The 14,156-nt window shown below is 51.5% G+C and overlaps 1 protein-coding gene across 4 annotated transcripts in view; it reads left to right on the forward strand.

Annotated features, from left to right (window-relative positions):
• The window catches only part of Zc3h18 (zinc finger CCCH-type containing 18), a 42,257-nt gene extending 32,137 nt beyond the window's left edge, over nt 1–10,120 (forward strand). For all 4 annotated transcript variants that reach the window (XM_036187815.1, XM_036187816.1, XM_036187813.1 and 1 more), the window contains 8 exons: nt 2,542–2,646; nt 2,951–3,094; nt 3,325–3,390; nt 4,821–4,981; nt 5,081–5,280; nt 5,753–5,846; nt 8,863–8,959; nt 9,243–10,120. In XM_036187815.1, the coding sequence (XP_036043708.1) occupies nt 2,542–2,646; nt 2,951–3,094; nt 3,325–3,390; nt 4,821–4,981; nt 5,081–5,280; nt 5,753–5,846; nt 8,863–8,959; nt 9,243–9,441 (1,066 nt within the window). In that variant the 3' untranslated portion in view covers nt 9,442–10,120. The remainder of the gene's footprint in view (nt 1–2,541; nt 2,647–2,950; nt 3,095–3,324; nt 3,391–4,820; nt 4,982–5,080; nt 5,281–5,752; nt 5,847–8,862; nt 8,960–9,242) is intronic.
• Nucleotides 10,121–14,156: the final 4,036 nt, after the last annotated feature.

Genomic DNA, 14,156 nt, shown 5'->3' on the forward strand with positions numbered 1-14,156 from the left:
AGACAAAGGACCTGCGTCTGTCAAGTATCTCTCTGTTGAGTCCAGGTGTGAATATGCAGTGCTTCCAGCATCCTAGAGAGCCCTAGGAGGGTCCAGCAAACTTCTGTTGAATTGTCCCCTTTGAAAACAGATACTTCCTAAACTTTAGACAAAATTCTACCAGCACATAACACTGCATCCAGCTTGACCTGCTCCCATGGAAACCTGATGGCTTGGTCTTCCACCAGTGGAAGTCAGGCTGGCTTGACGGGTAAGGACTGCTCAGTGGTCCAGCCCTGAACTGAGCTGATGCTCCACTGTGGACTCTCCCAGCACTGCCGTCACCGTAAGCTCTTGAGAGGGTCAGAATTTCAGTGTGGCATTCAGTAAAGGTGGTAGGGTGTGTAGGTGAGAAGGTATCTTAGTCCTGGTCATTGAATGGTGCGCATAAAGACACGCAACCCTCTGCTTTAGGACACATTATCACTAGACAGCTGCGAGAGAATAAAATGTTCTGTCTTCTGTGTCCCTTGCACTGTTACCCCTTCCTGGCATATGGTCTTGCTTTTGTTTGTTTGTTTGTTTGTTTGTTTGTTTGTTTTTTAAAGGAAATTTTGAGGTTTATTCTCTTTTGGAAGACAGGCTCTCACTGTGTAGCTTTAGCTGGCCTGGAATTTGCTATATATTAGACCAGGCAGGTCTCCAACTCCTACCTGTCTCTGTCGTCCACGTTCTAGGAGTAGAGAAGTATGCCACCACATCCAGCTGGTGTTGCTTTAGATGTGATGAGAGAGGGCATTAGAAAGCAGTTCTGAGAGGTCACTGAGGCTTTCTCATCTGATGCTCACTAACACTTTTGTAGGGTGTGGAGTAAACTGCATGTGGACCTGTTTTCATGGACATTGTAGAATGCAGAATAGCAAGCAAGCAACCAGGATGGAAAAAAAGTAACCTTTCTCTGCGGGTGTGTGTAGGCCATCCAGAGGTGTGCTGGCACAAACCCCGGAGCCCAAACATTGGCAGGTTTTTTCTGCAGGTGTCAGCAGTCAGGGGGAGGGGCAGCAGAGATATGTGGCCGTGGGCCTCAGTGGGGAGCCCAGGGAAAACCTGTGGGAGCCTCTGACTGAGACAGATAAAGGTCATGTAGGGTACTGTAGAAAATATGAGACTCTGGAGAAAAAGTTGTGTATGGGATCTTTGCTCTGAGCAAGCAGCTGACAGTATAGCAGAAGGAAGCAGGAAAAAAGCTCTGTGCCTATCCCATGTCCTAAGGTTGGAGCACTTGGGTCAAGGAGCAGCTGGAACAGGGTAGAGAGGAAAAGGACTCCAGATTTCACTTTGCAGGTGTTTCTGTTCCAGGTAAATCCAGCACAGCAGAGAGTTGAGTGGGTCCCATAGCAGGCAGGACATGGGAGGGTCTTGCCGGTCAACCCAGGAAGTGTGAGCTGACATGCCAGTGGGCTGTCCCGCCATCCTACCATTAGTTCAGAAGCTTCATCATATTCTCACCATTGACCATAAATTTCTTAGCTATTTCCTACAGTAGCTTAGTCTCCCTTGGCACTATCCTAGAGACCTGCAAGGTCCGGGTAGCCTCCTTTAAAGTGAGTAAGGAGACCTGGAGTGGAATCCATGCCTTGGGGCTCTGCAGCTACCCTTTCTGAAGTCCATCTGTAGCAGCCCCTCCGAAAGCTGCACTCAGGAGGGTAGGCTGAGGGGAGAGGAGTGTGGCAAACTGCCACGAGACCAATGAGTCTCAGGGTCCCTCGGGTTGCACTTTTTCAGGTTCTCCCATAGTAGTGACCCAAGAGGTGAGGCAGCAAATGCAAGGCCACAAGAGTGAATGCTAGGTTTCCTGGGTACCTGCCTTTGAACATGGAAGCATGAAGACCTGCAGGAAACTGACCCACTGCTTGCACCACCCAGCTAGAAGTAATGGGCATCCTGTGTGATGGTTTTGAGTAGGCAACATGGGCCAACCCAGTCCCTTTCATCCTTTTGACGGAAGTGTGATCTCACTGTCAGAATGCCATCCTGGAAACTCCGCCTGGACCCAGCCCCCTTTCCCGGCTGTTTGTCTACCCTGCTGACACACGATACTTGTGTGGAAATCATCTGGTCATAATCTCCTCCCAGCTGTACACTCCCTGCTTATGTGATGCTGTCACTGCTTAAGGACCTCTGTGCCTGTGCCTTTGTCTGCCAACCAAGTGCTTGGGACCCTTACCAGTTCTGCCACCTCCCAGCTACTAGGTGTCTCAGATTCCACACTTAGCCAGAGCCATGTTCACCCCATTTGGCCCCTGGCTAAGGCAGAACCATGTGCCCTCTCCTGCGTACAAGCACCCACTCCTTCCCACAAGCACCCACTCCTTCCTGAGGCTGCACGCTGCCCTTTCCTGTTTCTTCCTGGGTGTGTGTTTTATCAGATGATGAAGCAGCTGAGCTTGAGCCTAAATTCTCTGTGGATCAAAACCATTTCCTAGGGGATATGCCAGCTCCAGCCAGTGAGGGGATCTACCAAGCACCAGACTTCCTCCTCACACTCTCTTTGTTCCCCAGGTCCCGGTCCTTCTCCTCGTCCCCATCCCCGTCTCCCACACCTTCCCCACACAGACCTCCAGTCAGAACCAAGGGGGAGCCGGCCCCGCCTCCCGGGAAAGCAGGGTGAGTCCTGAGCCCCCTCAGGTCGCTATGGTGCCCCACCTCGGTGGGGTCTCCAAGGCTTCCAGCCTCTTCCACTGTCTCTTCCCATGCCATGCTTGGACTAGAGGTGAAGCGGCCTCCAAAGGGCAGCAGAGAAGGCTCCCAAGAGGTGGGCGGAGGCACGGGCTCAGCACCTAGACTTGGGTCCCTGTGGCATGGACCTTGGCAGCCATGTGCCATGTCTGAACTGCAGAGCCCTGAGATGTGGGTGCATTGAGCAGGGACCCCAGCTCTGTCCTGCCTTGACACTGCCTCTGCCTCACAGGGAGAAGTCACTAAAGAAGCCAGCCCCACCCCCAGCCCCACCACAGGCCACCAAAACTACTGCTCCTGCCCCTGAGCCTGCCAAACCGGGCGATCTTCGAGAAGCCAGGAGGAAGGAACGGCAAACCAGGACTCCCCCTAGGAGGTGAGCGTGTGGGCTTATGGTAATCCTGATAAGGTTCTCCTTGTCCTTGGTGCTGCCAGGGAATAGACACTGATGAAAACTAGAGCCTGGGAGGTGGGTGCATCACCAGGGAAGCATCAGGGATTCAGAAGCCTGACCTGGAACACATCTTAGGCCCATGACCATGGTGTGCAGGAAGCCTTTGTCCCAGTAAGGTCTGCCTCTGAGGTGAACTATGGCTTGTGTTACAGGCGGACGCTCAGCGGCAGTGGCAGTGGCAGTGGCAGCAGCTACAGTGGTTCCAGTTCCCGGTCCAGGTCAGTTGCCTGGTCACCTTTTCCCTCCCGACCATGTTAGGACTCCTCAATGTCCAAAGGACACAGCTCAGAGCGACTGTAGCCTCCCTTCACACAAGAGCATCTAATCTCAGGGGAAGAGAACTAGACCAGTACAGCCCAGCTGGACAAAGTGAGGCCAGTTCCAGGTTCTCTGTCCACACCTTCCCTAGGATAGACTGTTCTCTGGGCCTGCTGATCCCTAGGCCATTGGGAGGAGCCCTTAAGACCAGAAAGGATTTAGAAGATGGAGTCAGCTTGATGTTCTTGGAATCTTGTTTCCCAATTTTCCCTCCATCCTCAGGCATCAGGGCTTTTAAGCACTTGTCCAAGGCTTTAGCAGTCTTCATTTTTATTATGTACATCGGTGTTTTGTCTGCATATGTCTGTGTGAGGGTGTCAGGTTCCCTGGAACTGGAGTTACAGTTTGTGAGCTGCCATGTGGGTGCTAGGAATTGAACCCGAGTCCTCTGGAAGAACAGCCAGTCCTCTTAACGACTGAGCCATCTCTCCACTTTAAGCTAGGAAATGCTTAGCTCTTCTGTCTTCTCCCTGCCTCTGTTCCTCTATTCTGGCCCCTGATGACCTCAGGAAGAGCTGATTGGTGTTTGTTGTAGGTCTGTCTTGACCCTGCACTGTGCCAAAACTAAATCACGTTCTACTCTCTCCATCCCACCCAACCCCACCCCAAGTCTCTGCCCTATGTCCACTGTCCCTGACAGTGAAACTATCACTGCTTGTTAAATTTACTGTCATCCAAAATTTTTTTGGTAGTGGTACTTAAGGTGAAACCCAGAACCTTGCATTTTGCTCAAGTGCTGTACCACTGAGCTCTAGAGGTTTGGTTTTGTGTTGGGAGACTCCCTGTGTTTCCCAAATGAGCTTGAATTCCTGGGCTTAATCAATTTTCACAGGAATCTGGGGCTATAGGGGTTCCAGCACACCTGCCAGCTGTCATCACCTCTTTTGTTCTGCTTTTGATGTTTTAAAATAGGGTCTCACTATCGAGCCCTGGCTGTCCTGAAACCCACAGAGATCTGCCTTACTTTCCCAGTTACTGGGATTATGGGTTGTAGCTGTTGTGTGTGCATCATCAACTAACTTAAAAGTGTGTTCTTATCACCATTGGATAGGGCTTAGTCACATTTCCCTTCCTAGCATAGTATCACCCAGGTTAGTGAAGTAGAGATCTCAGCTCATGACATAGCTGTCCCTTCATTGTATAGTGTATAGTACCTCTGAAAGTCCCCTGAGATCTCTTACTCTGTTGACATGCATTCCTTTCAGATATCCGGAAATCAGATAAAGACGAGCCATAGAGACATATCCCTCCCACCCCCCCATCAGCCTGTAGCCCAGCCATCTTGGAGTCGGCATGGGGCTGAGGGACACTGCTGTGTTTGTGTGTCTAGGTCTCTGAGTGTGAGCAGTGTCTCCTCGGTGTCCAGCGCCACCTCAAGTAGCAGCTCAGTGCACAGTGTGGACTCAGAGGACATGTATGCAGACCTGGCCAGTCCTGTGTCCTCAGCCAGCTCTCGATCCCCCACCCCTGCCCAGACCAAGAAGGAGAGAGGTAGGTAGGGCCCTTGCCCTGGGGGTGTAGGCTCAGGGGTGAACTTTAAACAGAGACTATGTGCACAGGAAGCCTTGCCTGAGGGTTTGTTGTTGACAGGGAAATCTAAGAAAGAAGATGGAGTGAGAGAGGAAAAGCGGAAACGGGATCCGTCCACACAGCCACCCAAGTCCTCCAAAGCTCCAGCAGGTGGGAAGTCCTCCCAGCAGGCAGCGGCACCTCAGCAGGCAGCCCCTGGGCAGCCCCAGCAGGGCTCCTTTGTTGCCCACAAGGAGATAAAGCTGACACTGCTGAACAAGGTGAGATCAAGGGGACAGGCCAGTGTTGCTGCTGCACCTGGACCTGGGTGCTAGGCATCCCCCCCTGCCCCTGAGCTGAGAGGTCCAGGTGACTCCAAACAGGCTTCAGCACAGTCCAGAGGTTAGCATCGAGTTAGAGTTCATGTGCCCGTGGCCTGCCTTGTCCCCACACAGTAGCCTTGGGCCAGCAGGCAGGCAAGCCTGGGTTCTGCCTTCCAGGCTCCATTGTCTGGAAGGGCCAAGGCCTGACATGTTGGGGTCCTGCAAGGCACTTCCCAATGCAGCACAAAGGCCCCATCCCATGGTTACAAGGGCCACAGAACTGCTTTATAGTGGTGGGGGGAAGCAGGACCAGAAAGAGGACCATGGGAGCAAAGAACCATTTGCCGGTGACAATGGATACACCGCCACCCATTTTCTTGTCTAACGACCACTCAGGCCCTACCACCCTCACAGTACTGTGCTGTTTCAGGCGGCTGATAAAGGAAGCCGGAAGCGCTATGAGCCATCAGACAAAGACCGGCAGAGCCCTCCAGCCAAGAAGGCCAATTTGTCCCCAGACCGAGGTGAGCCTCCCAGGTCCAGGGCCTGAGGCATACCATGGGTGCCACAAATAAGCCAGAAGACCCACCTGCAGGGCCTTGACACTGCATCTGTTCTGAAAACTATGGAGGACCCCGAGAACTCCATTGCGTGTTTTCTGTCATGCATACTATAGTGCTAAAGATTGCAGCTGGGGTTTCATTTCGCTTTTAAACATCTTGCTCTGTAGCCCAGGTTTATCTTCAACTCATGATCCTCTTGCCTCAGCCTCCAAAGTGCTGGAGGTAGATGTATACCGCTGTGCATGATGAGAAAGTTCTAGTTTGGGGATGTAGCTCAGTAGTAGAGCCCAAGAACCTCTGTTTGACCCAGCACCATAAAAAAGCTACTGATAATAAGTCTCTGAATATTGACATACACAATTTGTTAATGGTGAACGACCCTTCCAATACAAACAAGAATGGGAATAGGGGGATGTGGCTCAGTTTGTAGAGTGCTTGCACAAAAGCCCTGAATTTGATCCCTAGCACCACATAAATGGTACGGTGTGTACATCTGGAATCTCAGAGAGGTAGAGGCATTAGAGAGGATTAGAAGTTTAAGGCTGCCAGGCATGGTGGCGCACACCTTTAATCCCAGCACTCGAGAGGCAAAGGCAGGTGGGTCTCTATGAGTTCGAGGCCAGCCTGGGCTACCAAGTGAGTTCCAGGACATCCAGGGCTACACAGAGAAACCCTGTCTCAAAACAAAACAAAACAAGAATAGTTTAGGGCCATCCTTGGCTGCATAGAGTTCCAAGCCATCCTGGGCTACATGAGACAGCATTAAAACAAAAGTCAAGGGCAACAGACGAATGAATGCATGTGCATTGGCTTTCTGAGCAAGTTCTAACCCCCCGAAGTCTTTGTCCGGGTTGCTGTTGCTCTGATGAACACCAGGACCAAAAGCAGCTTGGGGAGGAAAGGTTTATTTGGCTTACACATTGCTGTTCATCATGGAAGGAAGTCAGTAACCTTGTGAGCAGGAGCTGATGCAGTGGCCATGGAGGGGTGCTGCTTACTGGCTTGCTCAACTTGCTTACTTATAGCACCCAGGACCACCAGCCCAGGGGTAGCACCACCTGTAATAAGCTGGGCCCTCCTACATCAATTACTTATTAAGTAAATGCCTCACAGGCTTACCTACAGCCAGATCTTAGGCATTTTCTCAGTCCAAGTTCCCTCTCAGATGATTCTGATTTGTCAAATTGACATAAAAATGAGCCTGCATACCCAACATCCAAGGTCAGAGAAGCCCTCTCTCCAGACGGATCAAATTGTGCCTCTGCACACCTTAAGCTCAAGGGCACAGTGTCTCTGAGTCATTGTTTAACCTTGGAGACCCCACCCCCCCCCCCATTTTTCCCGGGACATCTTTGATGGGAGAGCAGAAGTCCATGTTTCCTCCCTGAAGCAAATATGAAGGAAGCTAGCTGCTGCAAGCTGGAGTTCGGGGCTCATTTCAGGCAGGTGGCCAGGCCAGGACCCTAAAGCTTTGTACCCTGAAGAGACTTCCTTCCCCAGAGTCAGAGCCTTGGCCACTGAGTCACCTGCCTTGATTCATGCTTAAACCCTGCCTTCCGCTCTCTGCTGTCTAGCCCCAAGCCTGAGGCCAGTCTCCCACTGGTAGAGTAGAGTGCTCCACTCTGGAGCTCACTTCCAGTTGTGAACAGTCAGGTTCTGTTCTTCATATTGTCAGACCTGTGTGCTGAGGAAGAAGGGTCTCATTAGAAAATGTACTCTGAGGCCGGGCGGTGATGGCGCACACCTGTAAGCCCAGCACTCGGGAGGCAGAGGCAGGTAGATCTCTGTGAGTTCGAGGCCAGCCTGGGCTACACAATGAGTTCCAGGAAAGGCACAAAGCTACAGAGAAACCCTGTCTCGAAAAACCAAAAAAAAGAAAGGAAGGAAGGAAGGAAAGAGGGAGGAAAGGAAGGAAGGAAGGGAAGGGGAAAGGAAGGGAAAGGAAAAAGGAAAGGAAAGGAAAAGAAAGAATGAGTACTCCGGCCAGGCGCTGGTGGCACACCTTTAATCCCAGCACTTGGGAGGCACTCACTCTGTGAGTTTGAGGCCAGCCTGGTCTACAGAGCAAGATCCAAGACAGGCATCAAACTACACAGAGAAACCCTGTCTCGAAAAAATTTAAAAAAAAAAAAAAAAAAGTGTACTCCCGGGGAAACGGGAGAGATGGCTCAGCGGTTAAGAGCACTGACTGCTCTTCCAGAGGATCCAGGTTCAATTCCCAGCAACCACATGGCAGCTCACAACTGTCTATAACTCCAGAATTCAACAGACATATATGCAGGCAAAACTCCAATGCACACAAAATAAAAATAAAAGAAAGAGGGGTTGGGGATTTAGCTCAGTGGTAGAGCGCTTGCCTAGCAAGCGCAAGGCCCTGGGTTCTGTCCTCAGTTCTGGAAAAAGGAAAAAATAAATAAATAAAAGGGAGAAAATGTACTCCATGAAAGAAAATGTACTTCATGAAATGGGACCCAGCAATGCAATGATATAAGCACAGGTCTTTAATCCCAACAGGCAGAGGCAGAGGCAGAGGCAGGTGGATCTCTGAATTGGAGGTCAGCCTGATCTACAAAGTGAGTTCCAGGATAGCCAGAGCTACACAGAGAAATACCCCCTCACCCTCCAACCCTGCCAAAAAAAAAAATAAAACAGCAACAACTAGGCCCAGCTCTAAGCCTGCATGCATCACAGCTTCCTGAGCTCTGCTTTCTGAGGCAGCACTTGCCTTGCCTGCTCCCGTTTTTTTTTTAATAAAAGAAGTGTGCCAGCCATCCTGACACTTGGTCTTTTTGAGTGGGCCTCGTGGTAGCCCGTGCTGACTTTAAACTCACTTTGTAACCAAGGATAGCTCCTGATCCTCCTTCCTCTACTTCCCAGTGCTAAGATTATAGCACACCACACTTGGCCACCTTGACACTTTGTCCTCTGGTGGCCTCAAGTACAGAACAGTGGTTTCACTCTCTCTCCTGTTGGCCAGGTTCTCGGGACCGGAAATCAGGGGGAAGAATGGGCTCCCCAAAGCCAGAGAGGCAGAGAAGCCAAAATGCTAAAGCCCCTGCTGCCCCGGCTGACAGGTAAGTCCCTGCTCATCCAGGATAGGTGATAGGCTTTAGCAATGTGGGAGACACAGAGGCTGTGGGAAGAACAACAGACAGCAGTCCCAACCCACTCCTCTTAAGAGCCCTCAGGCTCACCTGAGCGTGTGCTCAGTCCACCTTGTTAAAGAGCCCTAGACACGGCACTGAGTCTCAGGGTGGCTGTATCGTGGAGTGACTAGGAGAGGCTGTGGGCAACCCTGGGTGCTCGCCCTGGCAGGCTCTTTCTCATCTCCTCCCTCACATTTTTTCAATCCTACAGGAAGCGTCCACTGTCACCCCAGTCTAAGAGCTCCAGCAAGGTCACCAGCGTGCCCGGCAAAGCCACTGACACTGCCGCCGCAGGCACCAAGTCAGGGAAAGCCAGCACGTTGTCACGGCGGGAGGAGCTCCTGAAACAGCTCAAGGCTGTGGAGGATGCCATCGCTCGCAAGCGGGCCAAGATCCCTGGGAAGGTGTAGTGAGCCCAGCTCACTCCCTGGAGTAGACTCTTAAATGTTTTTATAAAAAAAAAAATAGGGTAAGCGCAGCCATTTTGGATTTTCCAGTTAATGTCTTATTTTGGCTGTGATTCTTTTTAAAAATTAAAAAAGAAAAAAAAGTTTCTCAGCTGGAAAAGAAGCCACACACAAGATGAAGATGACGCTGAATCCCAACCTCTCCACCAGACTGAACCAGCTCCTTCCAGAATAGAGTCTCCATGGACAGACAGACAGACAGACGACGGGACAGGGCAGCACTGAGACAGGGAGCACCAGCTCTATAACTTAAGAGCTTCAGGCACGCAGGGCTGGGCTCACACTCTTCTGCCTCTGTCCTCACTTCTCCCAGCTGGCCGCCTTTCTGGGAACAGGAAAGCAGACTATTCCTGGACTACAGGCAGCACCATCCCTTCCTCCCCCAGGTCAGAAGTATATATATACATACATACATATATATATATATATTCTTGCCTAAAGTCTGATCGGGAAACATTTCCTGTCTTTTATTTTAAGCATCAAATTGTTTTAGTTGATTAAAAAGGAAAAAACAGAAAAGAAAAAAAATAATAAAATAAGGCCAAGGGTATTGTTGGGGTGTCTGTCCAATGTGGAGAGTCTTTTTTGAGTGATCTCCTAAAATAAAATATTTTGATAAGCAGTTTCTGGTCCTGGTGATGTCTGCATGGGCCTGGGCTGCCTCCCCACTGGGCACCCATGCTTTAGCTCAAAAGGGACCAAGCACTCCAGCAGAGACCCCAGCCCTGGAGCAGATGATGTCTGTCCCTCATCAGGAGCCAGCGGGCCCAGACTGCTTGAGTCTTCAGCCCCTGGAGTGTTAAACCTCAGTTTTTCCATTCTGTGGTTGAACAAAGATAAGCCCAGCTCCTGTGGCTGACTTCTTGGAGTGAGTTGGTAGCTACCTCCCTGCAGTGAGCCCTGGCTAGGCTGCCCCCAGCTATAAAGCCACTTGTCACTCTTGATTTGAATGTATCACCTGGCCCTGACCCAGGCATGTATTCAGGCCCAGGATATGCAAAGCCTAGTTGAGACTGGGACACTCGGTGTCCTCCATGGTGTTCACTACTGCCCATGAGAACACTTGAGTAAGGCCTGCCCAGTGCAGACCGCTCCAGAGAGGCCAAGACCACAAGGTCTTCCCAGGCAGACGTTCCTGGGCTGTGGTGCTTCCATCTGTTCTGTTCTGTCACCACCTTCCAGGAGGTACCGTGCTCCAGAGCCCCCAAGCCTGATGGAGGCCAGAGGGAACCTCAGGTGTCTTCTCAGTAATGCCTTCCATCTCTTTCTGAGACAGGGTCTCATCGACCGGGAGCTCACCAGTTAGACTGGACTGGCTGGTCTCTTAAGTCCTTAGGATCTACCTGTGTTCCCCCACCCCCAGCACAAGCAGCACTTTACATGCATTCTGAGGATTGAACTCTGATTCTTCATCTTAGCAAGGCAAGCTCTCTACCAGCTAAGCTATCTCAGTAGCCCAAGCTCTGATCTTCACCCAGGATAGTCCAGTATAAACATTCCCAGTAACCTTGCTACTGAGTCAGAGGAACAGTCTTACTATTGACTGGACCCCAGGTCCAGGAGAGATGAAGCCTCACCTAGCAACACTAAATGGACCAGCAGCAACCCCTGCCTGTGACCCTGAGAGAAACCTGAGATCTCCAGGCCTCCTGCTCTTGCCTGACCCACACAGCCGGGGCAGGATCTGTGTAGAGGCCACTGAAGCGTGATGTGGGCAGGTAGGCCTGCCCAGCTGGGACTGGCGGCTGCTCAGCATCATTCCTCTTGGGTGCTTTTCCAGTCTTGCCTAACCTGGGATAGATAAAGACAAAGGCAACGGGAGGCTGGTTGACTTCTTGATCAGTTTTTTTTTCCCCTTCCTTCCTTCTTTAACTGGTCGACCTCCATACAGTATTGTGTGTATTTGAAAAAACAATGAATGAACCTCAGGAGCAAGGCCACCTACCTTCTGCCTCCAACACTTGCATGTATTCTAGCCCCCCCCCCCCATCCCACTCTGTAGCCTCATACAGTCCTAGGCAGTGTCTGCCAGGAGGGCTGTGTTCAGATTCCTCAGACTGCCCACCCAGCCACCAGTGGTTAAAATGAAATTCAAAACAGGCTTTGAGTGGGAAGACAGGTGGGCACTGAGACCAAAGGTTCCAGGACATAGTCTGGGACCAAGCTGGACTAGTGTCCTGCTGCCATCTCAGTACTCCCATGGAATATGGGAGCTCAGAGGCCAGAATGCTGGTGCCATGCTGGCCCAAGAGTGTCCTGTACTTCAAGGGCTGGGCAGAATGGATTGAATCTGTGCATGGGATTAGCTGGACACAGGATAGCTGCCAGCCACAAGTGTGGGGCCACAGATCCCAGCCTTAGGCTGGCAGAGGAGGTGGAGCAGCTCATCACTGAGAGTGACTGCTGGGCCACCTTAGCCCCCATGAAGTCCCAAGCTAGTACCTGGCAGGCACATGGGCCTTTTGCCTCTTGAGACCCTGGGCCCCACCCAATCATCCCAGTGTCTTCCCTCTGTCCTCAGGTTCCCTCTGCACCAGTAAGGCTGAGGAGGAAACAGGAGACAAAAAGGATTGTACTTACATACACCAGACACTGTGCAGACTGATCCCATCATGGCTAAAACCCAGCTCTGCCAACACATTCGCTACATACAGCCTGTGGTCAATTGCTGCCAGCCGGGGCCTCAGTTTCCTTTCCTGGGAAGTGGGGTTAGCTGGAGCTTGAAGAGTGTAAACAGCCTTGGTCAAACATGTCTCCAAAGCCACTGTTGTTCCTGTCTTCTCCTGGGCCTGAGGTAAGATGGAAGAGAGGTGGAAGGTGAGGCCATCAGTGGACGGCCTTCCACTGGTACTGCCATGACAGAGGCCTTTCCTAAGGAGTCACTGGGCTCCTCTCTGGGAGAGGTAGCACTGGAGGGGCACATGGCTGGTCTAGAGTGGACCTTTCTTCCTAATGTTTCTTTTTCCCCCATTTCTGATTCTTTCTCCTCTCTCTCTCCTCTCCCCCCTCCTCTCTGTCTCTGTCTCTGTCTCTCTCTCTCTCTCTGTCTGTCTCTCTGTCTCTCTCTGTGTCTGTCTCTCTGTGTCTGTCTCTCTGTCTCTCTCTCCTCTCTGTCTCTCCTCTTTCTCCTCTCTCTTCTCTCTCTCCTTTCTTTCTCCCTCTCTCTTTCTCTCCTCTGTCTCTCTGTGTCTGTCTCTCTGTGTCTGTCTCTCTGTCTGTCTCTCTCTGTCTCTGTCTCTGTCTCTCTCTCTCTCTTTCTCTCTCTCTCCTTTCCCCACTGGAATCTACTGATCTGGCCCTCTCTTTCCAGGATGTAGCTGGCCCAACTCTTCCCTCACCTTAAACTTACCTCCTTCCCACCTGTGTCTTGTGACTCACAGACTCACAATGCAGAAAGGCCATGGGAATCATGTCAGGGTGCCCCTTGGTTAGGCAGAAAAATTGTGGCCTGGAAAACCTCACCTATGTCCGCCAGGATCTTCTCCAAGGACCTGGAGCCCTGCAGCTACACCCTGCAGATATGTGGGTGTTTACATGCATGTTGGTGGACATAGGGATGTGCCAGGGGGAATAGGAGGACAGCAGGAGATGGACTATGGCTGGGCTTTGTACAAAACATCTCCGCCCCAGCTTCAGGCTCCTTGAGCACATTTCAGAAGGGGCTTCTTGGGGCACTTAGCTAGTCTTAGCCCCGTTCTGCCATTGTTCGTGTGTGTGTGTGGGGGGGGGGGGGATATCCATACCAAATTCTGAGAGGCCCTGGGAACAGGCCAGCAGCCCAGTACTCGGTGAATCTGGTGACAGCAAGAGTCAGCCTCCAGTGACTCAACTGACCCCAGGCAACTGACAGCATGATACTGCCCTCATGATGGCCCTTCAAGTCAGTGAGCAGAGCTGTCCCTCCATCCCTTTGGGATGTCATTCACAGGGCACCTTGATGTGCTGCGCCAGCTCTGAGGCTGAACCACAGCCGCTGCCCTCAGGTTGATGCTGCTTCTAAGTGTGGAGGCTGAAGAAGGATCTGTGGCTACACTCCCTCGACCTGCCCACAGCTGGACATTCTAGACTCTCCCAAAAACCAGGACAGACAGGCCCTTCTGCTTTGGAAGTAGCCAGAACCCCAAGGGGCCTCAGGGTAGAGGCCTTCCTTTCCAGAATGACATCCAAACCTTAGGCATTCAAAACATCCCAAGATCTGGCTCGCACTTGTCCTCCTTTTCAGATAAAAGCACCCACAGTAACCATCCCACCCTAGCCAGCTGTGCTAGATGGGATACAGTGGGGGAGGGGGAACTTCAGGTGGCTCCAGGCTCAAACAAGCTTCCTTCAGTAACCTTCAATAACGGCACTCATTTCCAGTAGGCTTACCTTCCCTGCCCCAGGTTAATTAAAAGCACTGGCTGATCTTGCAGGAGACCCAGGTTCTGTTCCCAGCACCCACTCAGTGGCTTACAACCAGACGTAACTCCAGTTCCAGGAGGTCCAAGCTCTCTTCTGTCCTCCATGGGCACCAGGCACACATGCAGACAAGGCACTCACCCATTTAAAAGTTTTTTAAAAATTAAAAACCTGTAGGACCCTTGCTAAAACCTAAGGCCATCCATCCCTAGCTACCATCTCTCCTGACTACTCGGGGGTACATTATGACCTCCTTAGGC

The sequence above is a fragment of the Onychomys torridus genome, chromosome 5 (genome assembly GCF_903995425.1).
Source record: "Onychomys torridus chromosome 5, mOncTor1.1, whole genome shotgun sequence".
Lineage (NCBI taxonomy): Eukaryota > Metazoa > Chordata > Mammalia > Rodentia > Cricetidae > Onychomys > Onychomys torridus.